The sequence below is a fragment of the Benincasa hispida genome, chromosome 11 (genome assembly GCF_027475165.1).
Source record: "Benincasa hispida cultivar pf3 chromosome 11, pf3_genome.v1.1, whole genome shotgun sequence".
In the NCBI taxonomy this organism is placed as follows: Eukaryota; Viridiplantae; Streptophyta; class Magnoliopsida; order Cucurbitales; family Cucurbitaceae; genus Benincasa; species Benincasa hispida.
The window spans coordinates 72,127,926-72,143,480 of NC_143488.1; the positions used below are offsets into that span (position 1 = coordinate 72,127,926).

General features: G+C 36.8%; 1 protein-coding gene across 1 annotated transcript; it reads left to right on the plus strand.

Annotated features, from left to right (window-relative positions):
• Positions 1-13,000: 13,000 nt before the first annotated feature.
• Positions 13,001-14,968, plus strand: LOC120090806 ((21S)-21-acetoxyl-apo-melianone synthase SDR-like). The gene is made up of 3 exons (XM_090306578.1): positions 13,001-13,160; positions 13,544-13,859; positions 14,217-14,968. Exons 1-3 carry the CDS (start codon positions 13,126-13,128, stop codon positions 14,685-14,687), a joined length of 822 nt encoding a protein of 273 aa, XP_090162704.1. The 5' UTR covers positions 13,001-13,125; the 3' UTR covers positions 14,688-14,968.
• The last annotated feature ends 587 nt before the right edge of the window (positions 14,969-15,555 follow it).

Here is a 15,555-nt window from a genome sequence, read left to right on the forward strand (position 1 = left end):
TTTATGATTATGAAATCTGACAAATGGATGTCAAGACAACTTTTTTGAATGGCTATCTTGAAGAGAGTATCTATATGTCTCAACCAGAGGTGTAACACCCCGAAAATTTGTTCTTAATATAATTTCAATATCTTCTAATATTTGAGGACATTTTTGGAATTTTGGAAATTCAATTTTGATTATTGAGATGTTATCTTGGGGAATTGTTTTAAATTTGAAATTTGGATTGTTTTTTTAAAAAAAGAAAGGGAATGAAGATTTGAATATATATATATAATTATGTGTGGTTTTAAAGAATAAAATAAGATAAATAAAATAAAATAACTAATTATTTTATTTTAAGTTATTATATTTTTATTTTAAGTTATTATTTTTTTATATATAAAACAAAAAGAAACCCCCTTCGTGAAAAGCTACAGGGATGAACCCCCCACCCCGGTTGAAAACCCTCACGCTGCCACTTCCCTCACGCCGTCTGTTGGGGTTAATGCCCTAAATCTCGTAAGGTTCTATAGTTTGTAAACCTTGTATGAACAAACATTTCTGTGATTAATAATATTTGATATTATATTCACTTCGTCTATGAAATATATGATATTTTAGTTGCATTAACCACAAACCAATAAGCTACATCCAAGGTTATCGTTGTAACTTAAACATGTATGTGAAGACATATAGGTGGATCATGTTTAAGTGATAACCTAAATGGTCTGTAGTATATAGATAAGGTTGAGTACCTTATCCTGGTGACACTACGAGTATGGCCCACTTTGTAGGTGTTACACGTGTTGTAAAGTGCTACAAATGATCTGATCTTGATCATTCATGTAATAGACATGCGAGCGGGGATATACTATACAAAGAACTTTGCATAAGACCGGATCACGACATGTTTAGTCTCATTATATAACACCGTTCATAATAGAGACTTTCATTTCACTAGGATGACCATAAGTACCATTATCTATGGGTGAAAGTGGCCAGATCGCCGATTCAACAAGCCTACCATTTTAGAGATTTTTCTTCTTAGGGAGCTAGGAACACAGCTACACAAGCAGGGATAAATAGATAAATTGCTCCAAGGCTGAGTCCGGGTCTATGTGGCATCATACCCTTTCCTGGCCCGAGAGGGGTTTAGTCATTGTAGGACTATGATCTATTGTTTATTAGAGGGATCAGTGGTACTTAAGGATTTAGATGTAACTACAGGGGCAAAACGGTAATTTACCCAACTGTACTTACGAGCAATTTGTGAATGGTCATCATACTGTTGATTGGTTTATCTATTGGACACAGAAATATATCTGTAGTGCGAAGAGTGCAGCTGTCGGTCTTTAGTGGAGTGTTCGACAGCTAACGGATGGTGGATAATGTGATTAAAGAGTTTAATCAATGATTCACGTACCGTTGGACCTTCAAGCTACAGGTCCATAAGGTCCCCTTGGTAGTTCAATAGATTTAGTTGAGAATCAGTTTTTGGGTTAATTTGAAATGTTCAAATTAATAAAAGGGAGTTTAATTATATATGATATAATTTAATTAATTCAATTATATATGATACAATTGACATAATATATTTGGTACATTATTGTTCAATTGAAGGAACTAATATTTGAATATGATTCAAATATATTATTTATGTATAAGATTCATAGTTGTTAAATTTAATATAATATGATTTATATTAAATGCCATAAAATAGACAAAAAGAACTATGGTTTATATATTGTATATGATGCAATATTAAAACTATAGGTTATGAATATAATATGATAAGTTGATTATCATATTTATTTATAATTATTAATTATTTGATAATTAATTCCCTTTTTCTCTCTAACCACCTTAGTGAGAAGTTATTTAGTTTTTGTGGAAAAATGGAATAAATAGAAGTATTATTTTTATTATTCGAGATCCGAGGCACACGATTAGCAAGTCTTCTACACGATTTCCTTGAGAGACTATACGATCAACTTAGAAAGTCTATGCGATAGACTTGATCCCCTACACGATTGAACGAAACTCTATGCGATATTGCTTTCCTTCTTCAATCGTCTTCCTCCTCCAAATTACAAACTCTCTCCTAACTAAAATAGCCAAATCCCACAACCCTCATCTAAACTAAATACAATGTCAGGCACAAAATTGCTACCGCATATCACCCTCAAACCAACGGTCAAGCAGAAGTATCCAATCGGGAAATAAAAGCAATATTGGAAAAGGTAGTCAACGCATCGTAGGAGAATTGGACACAAAGGTTAGACGAAGCAATTTGGGCCAACAGAACTGCCTAAAAACTCCAGTAGGTATGTCTTCATACTCTTTGGTATTTGGAAAAGCCTGTCACTTACTCTTGGAGTTGGAGTACAAAGCTTTTTGGGTAGTGAAAAAGTTGAACTTGAACCCAGAAGCTGCGGGCGAACAACGTAAGCTTCAGCTCAATGAGCTTGATAAATGGTGGCTGAACACATACGAAAATAGCAAAATCGACAAGGAAAAGGCTAAACGTTGGTATGACCAATGCATCAGTAAGAAAGAATTTTCTATTGGACAAAAAGTCTTATTATTCAACTCACGTTTGCGTTTGTTTCAAGGAAAGTTGAAATCTAGGTGGTCAGGACCTTTTATTATTAAAACAATCTTTCCACATTGAGTTGTTGAACTAACACGAGAAGATGGCACTAATGCGTTCAAAGTGAATGGGCAAAGGGTGAAGCCTTACTTTGAAGGAAGTATACAACGACAGAAGTCATCTCTCAAGTTACGCGAAGCCAACTGAGGATCACGTCGGAGTTGCCCTGTGTTTAAACAGGCACATATTCCAGGGACACTTCCTTTACACCAACTCTATTGCATTCTATATTCTATGTTTGCTTTGTTTGTGTTATTTTTTACTTTGTGTTATTCTTTGCTTTGATTTATGGTTATTTGCTGAATTTATGCATTAGAAAAGTTTTTGAATGTGTGTTAAATAAACTTGAAGAAGTTTAGGGTAGAAAAAGGGATAGGATTCTGATGCATTGGATTTAAGCCAACGCATAAACCAACCATCATAAGAAAGGACTTCCCTCAAAGACATAAAGCACTCAATTGCTTGGAAACCCTAGGTGCGTCCTTTCATCTGTGCCATTAATGACGATGTCAGGCGCCGCCTGACTTCGCTTCACATTCCCCTTGTAGACTATAAAAGGCAACCTCCAATGCTATCTTTTTCTTTCTTTACTCTCATTCTTTCTTCCTGAAATCTCTTGCTATTGCTCGAACTTTCAAAGCCCTCGTCATTCGTTCGAACCAGACATTTCAGTCAGCACTCCGGTCGTCTACCTCAGCCACGATGCAGATGCTTCAGATAGCCAAAACCACCCTCGTCGTTCGTCCGAACCAGACATTTCAGTCAGCACTCCGGTCGTCTCCCTCATCCATGATGTCAGATGCTTCAGATAGCTAAAACCAATCGCTAAGCTTCGAAGGTGATTCACCGGTAAGCTCCTTCTTCTCTTCTTCTGTTTCAATGTCGCCTCCCCCATCCCCTCACCTAGCCTCGAAAGCCCCTTTTCTGACTAAATCTTGGCGTGACAGTTCATCCTTCATCTCTCGAAAACTATCTCGATCGGAACCCTCTAAAACCATCCAAAAACCTCAACCCAATAAAACCACTCAAAGACCTAAATCCTTCGAAACCTCCCAAAAACCTAAAACCTCCACCAAACCTAAACCTAAAACCCCTACCAAACCGATGCGGCAGGCTATAGCTAGGCGTCCTTCAACCTTTGTGTCTGTCGCCAATCCTTACAAATAGCCCACACCACCACCAGTTATACCAAACATCAGTCCCGTGGTTGCGACGCATGACCCTACCCAGCTCACCTTCGCACCACTCCATCACTTGCCATGCATCCCATTGGCCCTCTTTCCATCCAACCTTTAGCCCCAATTTTCCCCATCAAAATGGAACCATCAAGCCAACCCATTCAACCAACCCCACCCATTATCATATCATCCCCTAGGTCGCTGCAAACCCTATTTGGCACCCCACCGACCACACCACCTAAACCAAGCTCTGACAGTTCTGCATCAGAGCACGATATTGCTGATCCTGCGGAGTTGGCTTGAAGGGACGAGTAGGAACTCTTTGAGGCAATTTTAGCAAGCCTAAAACAAGGAAAATTCGATGTGGATCAAGTGATGCGTTCTGACACAACCGAAGTTGAGGATAAGGTGGAGCAATACGCAATCATGCTCGAAGCTGAGTTAGAAGAAGAAGAAAACGAAGAGAGAGAAAGGGAGGTTAGCCCAGACACATCACAACCTCAACAAACCAATGTGGATGAAGGGCCATCAAAAAGAAAAAGAAAGTTGATTTTGGAGGATGATGAAGAAGAGCGTTCTACACTTGGACCTGAAGATGCAACGCATGAGGCTAGCTCTGACTTAAGAACCATGGAAAGGGAATTGGAGAGGTATAGACCAACGCGTCAAGGGCAAAGAAAGTCCCCCCTTCAAAGAGAATTAGAAAATGAGCTAAGGAAGCTCAGGCGAGAAGCCAGAGCGCATGAAGCGGGGAAACGCAAGGTGATAGCCACGTCACCTAGGAAGAATAAGGGGAGGAAGCGTCAGTTCAACGACATCCTTACAGAGAAAGGCTTCTCCCCTGAACGTAGCCCATTGCCTGCTTATATAATAGACACTGTGGATGCAATGGGTTGGCGTCAACTTTGCGTTGGACCTACAAGAATTCGACCCAACCTTGTCAGCCGATTCTACAGTAGTAAGTTTTATCAATAGAAGATTGTAGATGATATCTTAGTGCGCTTCTTTGCAAATAGAATCAACAAAGTGTTCAACATAGAGAGCAATACAAATGCATAAGGGAATAGCATTTGGAGTAACCAACTCCCAGTTATTTAGAAGATGCATTAAGAGTAGTGGCCAAACCTAGAAGCAATTGGAAAATTTCAAGAACTAGAGTGATGATTTTAGCTTCCGGGAACCTCACACCGGACGCAAACCTATGGTTATATTTTATTAAGAAGCATATCATGCCAACAATACATGATGAAACGGTTTCAAGAGAATGCATCTTGGCCATCTACTGCATCAGAATGCATCTTGGCCATCTACTGCATCATGTAACACATCCCCTTGGAGATAGGGAAGATAAACGCATCCCTCTGGAGGATGAGTATGAGGAGATTGATGGTCTCATGGACATCAAATTAATCAGGCGTTTACTTCACAGTTCGCTAAATCAGCCTACCCTACATCCTAAAACTGCGGCAGCAAGACCTCACTCCTCCCAACGCGCCCCCAAAAAAAGACACGTCCAGATTGTTGAACACAACGATGATGCTTCTGAAAATGAACAAGGATTTGAAGTGGAGAATGCGTTGACAGAAGAAAATGTGTGGTCAGACTTGAACCCGCCTCTTCCAAACTCACCCCTGGCCTCACAAAATGACAAGATTTTTGATCTGACACATCATGATGACACCAACTTAGATCAAGAAATCCTCAGTCCTCTTCCTTCTCCTTTACCATCTCAAATTCCAACCTTCATCCCTCCTTCAACTATCTTTAAATCAACTGGGTTAGGGAAACGTTACGCAAGAAACTCAGAATACCCAATTGGAAGAACTGAAGAACCAACCCCACCTCCAGCAAGTGCCAATCTTGATGAGTTGAAGGCATTCATTAGCGATCAACTCAGACCACTGGTTGTGTCCATAGAAACACTTCAGCGTCAAAATATGGTTCTAAGGGACTACATGCAACAGTACACAAGAAGAATGTTGGACTGGTTCGTCTTTACAATGCAATACATCAACCAGGTCTTAATAGGGATGTTTGCTCTGCCACCTCTACTTGCCCATCTGATGAACCATCTGCGCTTCATGGATGAAGACCCTATAGATGAACGTAGGGATGATGCACCAGCACAGTGAAAATTTGGGGGTGTTGGTTATTTTGTCTTTTCCACTGACCTTTTGTAATAGTTTGTTTTCTTTTTGTTATTCCAAAGCTGGCCTATCAAAGAAATGAATGAAATTCCTATCATTTTTCATCCTTGCATTTGTCTTAAGCATACCTCTTTTTATTTTTTGGTTATTTTTTTCTTGTCTTGTGCTCTGATTTACCTCAATGATATTACTAATATGAAAAATTTACAAATATACAGTAGGCGTTAAGAAAATCAACCAAGTCTGAACTTCTCTAAAAATCAAGTACATGCTTTCTTTCTAACACATGCAAGCCCTAACTCAAACCTCCTTTTGAAATTCTCAAAGTCTTTTCGAAATTTTGTTTCTCTTTTAGCAATGAGGATTTCACTGATCTCCAAAATTTAGGGGTGAGGGAAGTTTGAGTTAAGATGCATTAATCAAATAATTTCAACAAATGAAAATATTAAAGAGAAGAAGAAACAAAATAGAAGGATGTAATACGCAAACTCCTTAGCCATAGTTAAATACTCGCATGACACCGTGGGGGCAAGCCAAAATGAAGTTAAGTCTCCTAGACCAACGCATCCCAAACTCCACTATCTAGCTTAAAGAAATTGTATCATGAAACGCATACATGCTTAGATATGAGTTTAGTTGTGAAGGGCTCTCACTCGTAGTTGGATGACTCGCATGACACCTGTGGGGGTAAGCCAAAACGAAAGTGTGATACCTGAGATAATGCATGGGTAGTCTAGAATTTGTATTTTCTTACCTGCATCTTGTTTAAAAAAGAAAACATACGCATTGCTGCACTGGAAATAAAACATTCTTCCTTTTAGAAAAAAAATCAAACTTGCGTTACATTTTCAAGACACCAATCTCAAAAGCTTATAAGTTGAATATGATGAGAGGCAAAACTTGCACACTTAAAACAATTGAGAGAACAAGGAATTATTTTTGGAATGCTCAAGGACGAGCATTGTTCAAAATTTGGGGGTGTGATAACTTGTAGAAATACAAGTTATTGTCTCACAAAAGTTGGAACAATTAGGGTTTTTAATGATAAAATCTCATCATTCTTAGAGAAAATGCATGGAGTTACTCAAACACTACTAGACTTGCACAAAAGAATATTTATTGCTAAAAGTTGCATCACTAACACGATTATTGGAGGATTTAAACAAAAATTCTAAGTGCCGCAGGTAAAGCTAACGCATGGGCATGCGTCAGAGGGATTTCAACGCAACAAAGGTTCGTTGACTTAGGTTGTTTATGTCAAATCACCACTTGCAAGCATGGGCATCTGACTGCGGCATCTGAAAAGTGTTCGAATGTCAGGCGGTTGACCAAGGTATGGAATTCAATGTTGTCCCATCATCAAGCTGGTGAAGAGCAATGTCTATAAATAGATGAAATACCACCAGAAGAAGGGTAATCAGCCCATTGTGTATAATTCTGAAAACAAGAGAGACTTAGAGCTTTGCTACTGCTATAAGAAGAACATAAAGGGAAAAGATCCATCTCCAACGTTGATCAATGAGTGAAGGAAAACTAGTTCAAGAGAGAACTTTCTTCCATTTCTTCAACAAGTTGGTTGTACACGAATTTAAATTGAGCCAAAGAGGACAAGAGATTGTACTCAACGGCTTGATTCTTTTCTTTTCATCTCAATTCTACTCTCATCATCTCATTCGATTAAGTATTGACATTATAAAGACAATATGGTTCTTTATGAATTCACATATTTGATAACCTACACTTTGCTACTATTTATTTCTTGCCATGTGTTAGATGCATCTACGACTTCATTAGGTTAGGTGGAGTCTTTGCGTGTGCACCATTTGTCGCCAGCGTCCGACCCGTCATGAGCCCCGACCCGCGCGCGACCCGATTCATCCTCATTCCTCGTTCCTCGTGCAGGCCTGCTTCCTCATTCGACTCGGCTCAACCCGCACGCCTTCTCTGTTGCCCAACTTCAGCACATTTACTTAGTCGGTTCAGATGGTCTGGACCAGTCTAGTTAACTTGGTTGTGCCGGTTTGACCAGTTCAACCTGGTTTTTGAACTTTCTAAGCCGGTTCGAGTGGTTTTTGGCCGATTCGAGTTGGTTCAAAGAGTTTGAAAGCCAGTTTGAGGGAGTTGTTTGCTGATATTTGTAACAAATTAGTTGTTTGATTTTTTTTTAATGCCAAAACCGGTCCATTTTAGTGTTGTTTAAGTAGTATGCATGTGATGTATAATATTGTTTTATTATATTTTCATAAAGTATGCCATATTGTTTTTTATAAAACCCCACCATAGGGTAAGCATGTGGCATACATTTGATATATATTATAAGTGTTATAATGTATATAGTATGCATGCTTAGTTTTAATATAAGTGTTATATTAAAGCATATTTGTTTAAGGAAGCATGTTATAGATGGATTAGGGTTATAAATGTTATAATCTATTTTATAACATTCAAAATCTTTAAGAAAGATAAGATGCATGCTCACCTAGGGTTAACCGCTACATTTCAATCGCCTTTTTTAAGAGTTAGAATAGGTTGATTACATGTAAATCAAGAGTTGTTTACTTACCCGGGGATTTTGTCTAAGGTTGGGGTACTTAAGTTGATGGTTTATGGAACACCTCCTACTTGGAGATCAAACTGGTGTCTAAGTTAATAACCCTAGTTTTATGAGCATGCGTGAGTGGTGTAAGGTAATAAAATTAGTTTATCACCTAAACATCATAGGTTAATCCTGGTATAAGAGTTATACTAGGAAAAATCACTTAGACTTAGGTTGTTTAATTAGCCGGAACATTCCTAAGTAAAGATTTACCCAAAAACAAGTAGAACACTTCAGTGGGAGTTTAATAACATATATGATATGTTGTTGGAATGCTTCAGTGGGAATTTAATAATGTATATGATATGTTGTTAGAACACTTTAATGGGAGATTAATAACATATATGATATATTGTCTATTAACTCTCGTGAATGAGGTGGTTGAGGATTACATGAATGAGAGGGTTGAGGATCACTAGAAAGAGAATCTCCCCATTTCCCCCTTTTCACATCCTCATGTGTGAACCTGGTTGGTTTTTTCCTTTTCCGACGCTCGCGGTCATTTTTATCCTACATTTAAATTATAAATCAGTGACAATACATTAAGATAATTAATTCATGCAATAGCCTTATCCTCACTTTAGTGGCATCCTTTTGACTTGAATCGACTACATTTAAATTATAAATCAGTGACAGTACAATGTTAAGTCCGCACAACCTGGGTTGAATCCGAATCGAAATGGCCCCTAAGATTGAACAATTGACGGGAGAGTTCATGCATTTCATCAGCGGTCTGGTGAACTGGTTGTTCATTGACAGTTGGATTATTGACGGTGGTGTCCATCAATTCAAATATTGGAGTTGGTTCTTGAGTTTTGGACTACTCATTAATCATCCCAACTGGCTGTTCATTGACATGTTCATATGCACTGGTCTGAGGGGGATTCTCTCCATGTTCTTTGTGGGTATTATTACCATCATTATTATTATCATCATGAGAAATCCCTTCGTTATTGTCCCTCTCATCATGATGAGTCTTTATATTATTACTATCCTGAACAAATCAATTAAATATTCTGTTAAGCGAGGTAATCGATTAAGACTATCTAAACGATCATTTAATAATCTTAAACGATCGTCTATGTTTTCTAAACGATCATTTAAGAATATATAAACGATCGTTTAGGAAATCCAAACGATTGTTTAAGACTATCTAAACGATCGTTTAAGATTATTAAACGATCGTCTATATTTTCTAAACGATCATTTAAGAATATGTAAATGATCGTTTAAGATTATCTAAACGATCGTTTAGAAAATATAAGTAATCGTTTAGATTATCTAAATAATCTTATAAGACAATGTAAACGATAGTTACCATTTGAAAATACCTAAATGACTGTACAAAAATACATATCTCAATCAGACGATGGACTATCATCTTTATTTCGTTCAGTTGTTGGCCCATCAGGTGATGTTGGACAGTAAATGTAACTCTCATCTAACGGACCATGGTAGTCAAGTTGGCCAAATCTTTGCAAACTCCTTTAATTTCCTCCCGAACCTTGTAGGATTTGGAATGATGATGTCTTGAGGACTTCTGCTGCCTATTTGATGTTCCGTCACATGCCCTCTTACCCATCAGGGGGTTAGTCTGAATTGACATACGTGGTTCCGACTTTATACGTTGCACATTTACAGGTTGATCTACATGGGATTCATGCTCTTCGTGCCCCCTAGAGAACTTGTGAGTATCGATGGAATGTTCAATCCCTTCGATCCTTCTTTCTCCAACAACATGAACCACATTAAGCCCTGCCAGTCGATCCTCCTTGTACTTATCTCATCTACACTAGGTACAAGTCTCAACATAACAATAGTCTGTACATAAACAAATGAGCAAGTCATAATGGCATGAAACTATAAACAAATGAGCAAGTCAGAAGTGGTCGATTACTTACTTTTTTTTGCTGGAAAAATTTATTACTCAATGATTTATAAGATGGAGCACAAGAACAAGTTCATCTAAGAATTCTAGGAATTGAAACCTTGTTGACTTTTGTGGCTATGAACTTACTTGATGTTGATAAAATTTTGTAAGCCCAAACCTACGATATGGGAACTTTATTACATGTACATTACACAGGTTTAATGTATATTAAAGTGAATCAGAAACAAAAGTACATACCTAGAATGTAAATGTGAATCCATTTATACAGTAATATGAGGTACGATGATCATTTTCTGCATTCTTTGAATCATATACCTCTTTCTTCCCGCGCATGATAGTCTTCATGCTATTCAATGTACGTTCATAAAAGAGAGAAGACCAATCATAATGTACAAAGACTTCATGGTCACCAACAGTCCCAAATATATTCACATCGAAATGAGTTTTCTTATCTTTTCCAATCATCACCGTTTTAATGAATAGTGTCAATGCAACCTTGACAACATCTTCACCATTAGTAAAATTGAACTTCTCAAATGCGGTCTCTACATCCTTGCAAGAACTATTCTTTCCATTTGGGTCCTTTTGACCAAGAATGAGTTCTCGCAGTCTTTCACTGCTTGTTTCTCTTTCTACTATTTCCCTAATCGGCCACAACCCAGTTATCAAGTTAAAATCGTCTTAAGAGAATGTTACCTTTTTTCCTAGAATGTTGAATGATATAACGTTTGGGTTCACATCCGTTACCTCCCTTAACAGAAAGTGGTACAAAGTTTGTCCAATTAAAACAAGATATGTATCCAACAAGGGACCAAAGGCCGTTTTCCCATATAGTCTCATTTGTTCTTCTGTCAACTTATTCTTAATCACAAAGGCAGTTTTGTAGACTTGACAAGAGACTGTAGCTGGAAAATATTTCTTAACAGGGACGTCCATTGTACCAATTTGATAAGCATGTACATTACAAGAATTAGTAAACAATTGCACAACAAAAATTAAACGATGGCATAATAGATATCTCAAACGATCGTGTAACAATTAGCTAAAAGATCGCATAATAGATAGCTAAATGATCGCACGATATAAACCTAAACGGTCACACAATAAATATCTAAATGATCACTTAATATTCTTTATTTGATTGCTTAGTAATCTCTATTTGATCGCTTAGTATAATATCTAAACGTTCGCTTAATATTCTCTAAACGCTCGCTTAGTATTCTCTATCCGATCGCTTAGTATTCTCTTAACGATCGATTACGAACGAATACGCAATTAAACCCTACAAGATAGTCAAACCTCGAATTTTAACATGCACTCTTCAAGGAGAAGAGTCTCATACTTTTCATATCACGACGACGGTGGCAAGTGCGTAGAGATGACCGACGAGAAATCTGCGAGGAGTGCTCGGCTAAAGTTCGGAGAGAAAACGGGAGAAAATTTGAGAGAAAATTCTTCGAAGAGAAATGCTTTGGGAAGGAAATGAAGGAAATAAAGGGAACTTATCGTTGTAAAGTATTTGTAGAGGTGCGTGGATACCAAACAGTCTAAAGGCTTTTTAAATTTGGGGATAATTTTGGAATTTTGCATGGGTAAACGGTCGGTGGTAGAAAAGTTTTTAGGAAGAGGTCATTGGAAGAAAAGTTTTAGGTTTTTGGGTTATTTTGTGAAATTTTCCATCTCCAAAACTAATAAAAAAAAAAAAGAAGAAGAAGAAGTTAGTTTTATACTAAAAAGCTGAATTAACCAAACTAATGGATCAGTTTGGTTTGCTTCGATTTTTCAATTTTTTTAAGTCTCCTTTCACAATTGGGAATGACATGTGAATTACATATTTCTTAATTTTGTGGCCGTGTTTTGATATTTAGATCTTAAAAAAAACTTTTTGATGGTTACAAATCTCATAGATGATTATATATGTAATATTTTAAAACCATTTGATCATTACAAGTCTCAATTTTATATCTGAAATGTTTTCAAAATTTATTATAAATTGATGATAGAAACTTGGTTCGAAAAGAGATACAAATCTTCTTTGATTTTTCTCCGAGTGATTTTTTTTCTTAATTCCAACTTTTTTTATTTGTCAAGAATGTTATGTTAACCTTATGAACAACCAACGTGAGACGATTAACACCAAAGTCGTGTCATAATTACTTTTAAAGGATTGTCATTCTACGATACAACAATCAATTTGTTCAACATTCAATTTTTACACTCCTCAATTGCACCAAGGATTTTATTTTTTGGTAGATTTGGATTTAGTCAAAATGGACTGTATTCATCACTTAGACTCAAATTCTTGGGCCGAATTAGTAAATACATCATTCATGACGTTTCTAAACTCACTTGGCTACTACCTCTTACAATCTACATATCTTAATTGTGTACTACAAAAAATTAAATTAAATAATTAATGAACGAAAAGTAGGTAAGTTATTTTGATCGCGTAAAATTAAATGCCTTAACAAGAAAATTTGGCGCTTCTCAACTAAATTGGAAAAAAAAAAAAAATCTTTTGAAAAAGACTAAAATGATATGGTTTGACAAAGCAGTGTCCCCTTTAAATATCTCAACGACCCGCATCATGAAATCTCACCCTTCAAAATAAAATCAGTAAATCCAAAGCTCTCTGTTTCTCTCTCCCTTCCACCGCTTCCTTCATTTCTTGTTCAACAAGAATGACTCTCAATGGCTCTCCAACTCCTCTTAGAAGGTAAGTTCCCATGGCCAAAAACCCATTTATGCTAGATAGTAGTTTGGATTTTATGGACTCTGATACCATGTTAGATAGTATGGAATTCCATCTTAAAATCAATTGGCTATGTGAGGAGTAACCCATCCATGTTATAAGGAGTGTGAGTCCCCTTGTTTTTTTCAACGTGGGATTGTCGACAATTTCAAAACATATATATTATTTTTATTACCAAACTATATGTTTAAATATATTCTAAATTTTTCTGGGTTCTAAATAATGTCTAATTTCCGATGTTTTTGTTAATGTATGAAAGCAGGAATTTTCTAGTATGCACCACTAAATATTAGCTAAATTATATATATAACCCATTCGATGAACATGTGCAATTTTGGAGTTTTTAGATTGGAAGGGAAGGTGGCGATCATTACCGGGGGCGCAAGCGGGATCGGAGCCAGTGCAGTGCGAATTTTCCATCAAAATGGAGCGAAAGTGATAATTGCCGATATCCAAGACGAAGTCGGCCAAAAAATCGCTGACGGACTCGGTGAAGATGTAAGCTATATCCATTGCGATGTATCAAAGGAAGAAGACGTCAGAAATCTGGTAGATGCCGCCGTGGACCGGCATGGCAAGCTCGACATCATGTACAGCAACGCCGGCGTCATCGACCGTACCCTTGGCAGCATATTGGACGTTACAAAATCTGACTTGGACAAGGTAATATGGGAAATATACTTTTTGGTTCATATATACTCTACACTTTTTAAGTTTGATGTTTACAAAAACAATGATTATCCATTTTCCTTACAAAGTAAAATATAAATAAACAATCTAATTTTTTTCTTTTAAAAAAATCAGATACGTGACAGTTTTATTAGTATGTAAGGCTGCACAGAGATGAGTTATATAAAATTTAGATTTTCATGGGTGGTTTGCCAGCCTAGGAAATATTGTTCTTGTTCTACATATTGAATAATTTAATAGCAATAGCTTCAAGAACTAACTCATTAATATTAATATAAGTTTGAGCATAAATAAATAATCTCAGTTTCATAATTGAATGATATAATAAAGGTGTTGGGGGTAAACGTGATGGGGGCATTTTGGGGGGCAAAGCATGCAGCCAAGGTGATGATACCCCAAAAGAATGGGTGCATTCTATTCACAAGCAGCGCAACCACCAACATCTCTGGTATCTCAACGCACCCATACACAGCCTCCAAATGTGCAATCTTGGGGCTAGTTAGGAACCTAGCCGCCGAGCTCGGCCAACATGGGATCAGAGTCAACTGCGTCGCCCCCTTCGCCGTCGCCACTGGGATTGCAGGACCCTGTGACCCAATGCAAGAGGAGATGGTTGAGACCATGGTCACTAGCTGGGCCAATCTCAAAGGTCGCGTCCTAAAGGCCGACGACATAGCCAAGGCTGCACTCTACTTGGCTAGCGATGATGCCAACTATGTCAGCGGCCTCAATCTGATGGTCGATGGAGGCTTCAGTGTAATCAATCCTTCCATGCTGAAAACTCTTAAGCTCATGGACTGAAAATGTCCACACTTATGAGGGTTGTTTCTCTACTATGAATTCAAATACTATCTTTGTATTTTATTCAGTCTTTATGTATTTGGTGTATGAATGAGATTTGAAGAATAATGATTGGTTAATAGAGAAAAAGAAAAGCGAGTTAGAGGGAAATAAGATAAAATAATTTTCAAGAAAGGGTTCAATACTCTAGTTTATATGGTTTGAGCATAATAATAGAATCTTTCAAGGATGTTTCTAAGAATTAACCCTCTTTGGGGAGATATTATCACTTTTGCTGCTAATTGGTGCACCAAGTTGATCTATTTTATTTTGTAGTTGTGATGCTTTTAATATTTCGTGAAAGACTTTTTTCTAGTTTCTTATTTGTACTATAACATAAAAATATAAATAAAAAATGTCGTAGAATGAGCATATGCTATACTATTATGTAACATTTAAACATTAAAATGACTAGATATGTCGTAGAATAAGGAGTGAAAGGGCAATTTAAAAAGTTTAAAAGGTGTTAGCGTCCCTTAACCAAAAGTTATTCTAAAACAATTTTTTTAAAAAAATTTATCATCCCAATTCCTATAAGTGTTGAGGGGAAAAGCATAATCACCAACCCAATTCAATAATTGAAAAAACATTCAAAGATAGAACATCATATAAAAGTTCACATGATTAACACCAAAAACCGAAGCTAAATCGAAGCAAGACTCGTATAATTACTTGGCTATTGAATGTTGAAACTGGAAGAAAAAAATATCGGCCACAAACATAAAAAAAGGTTAAAAAATCAAGTACCAAAAAGTATTAAAATTTTATAATTCAAATAAAATATGATAGCTAATATCTATAATCTAAAAAAAAAATAGTATATGAATAT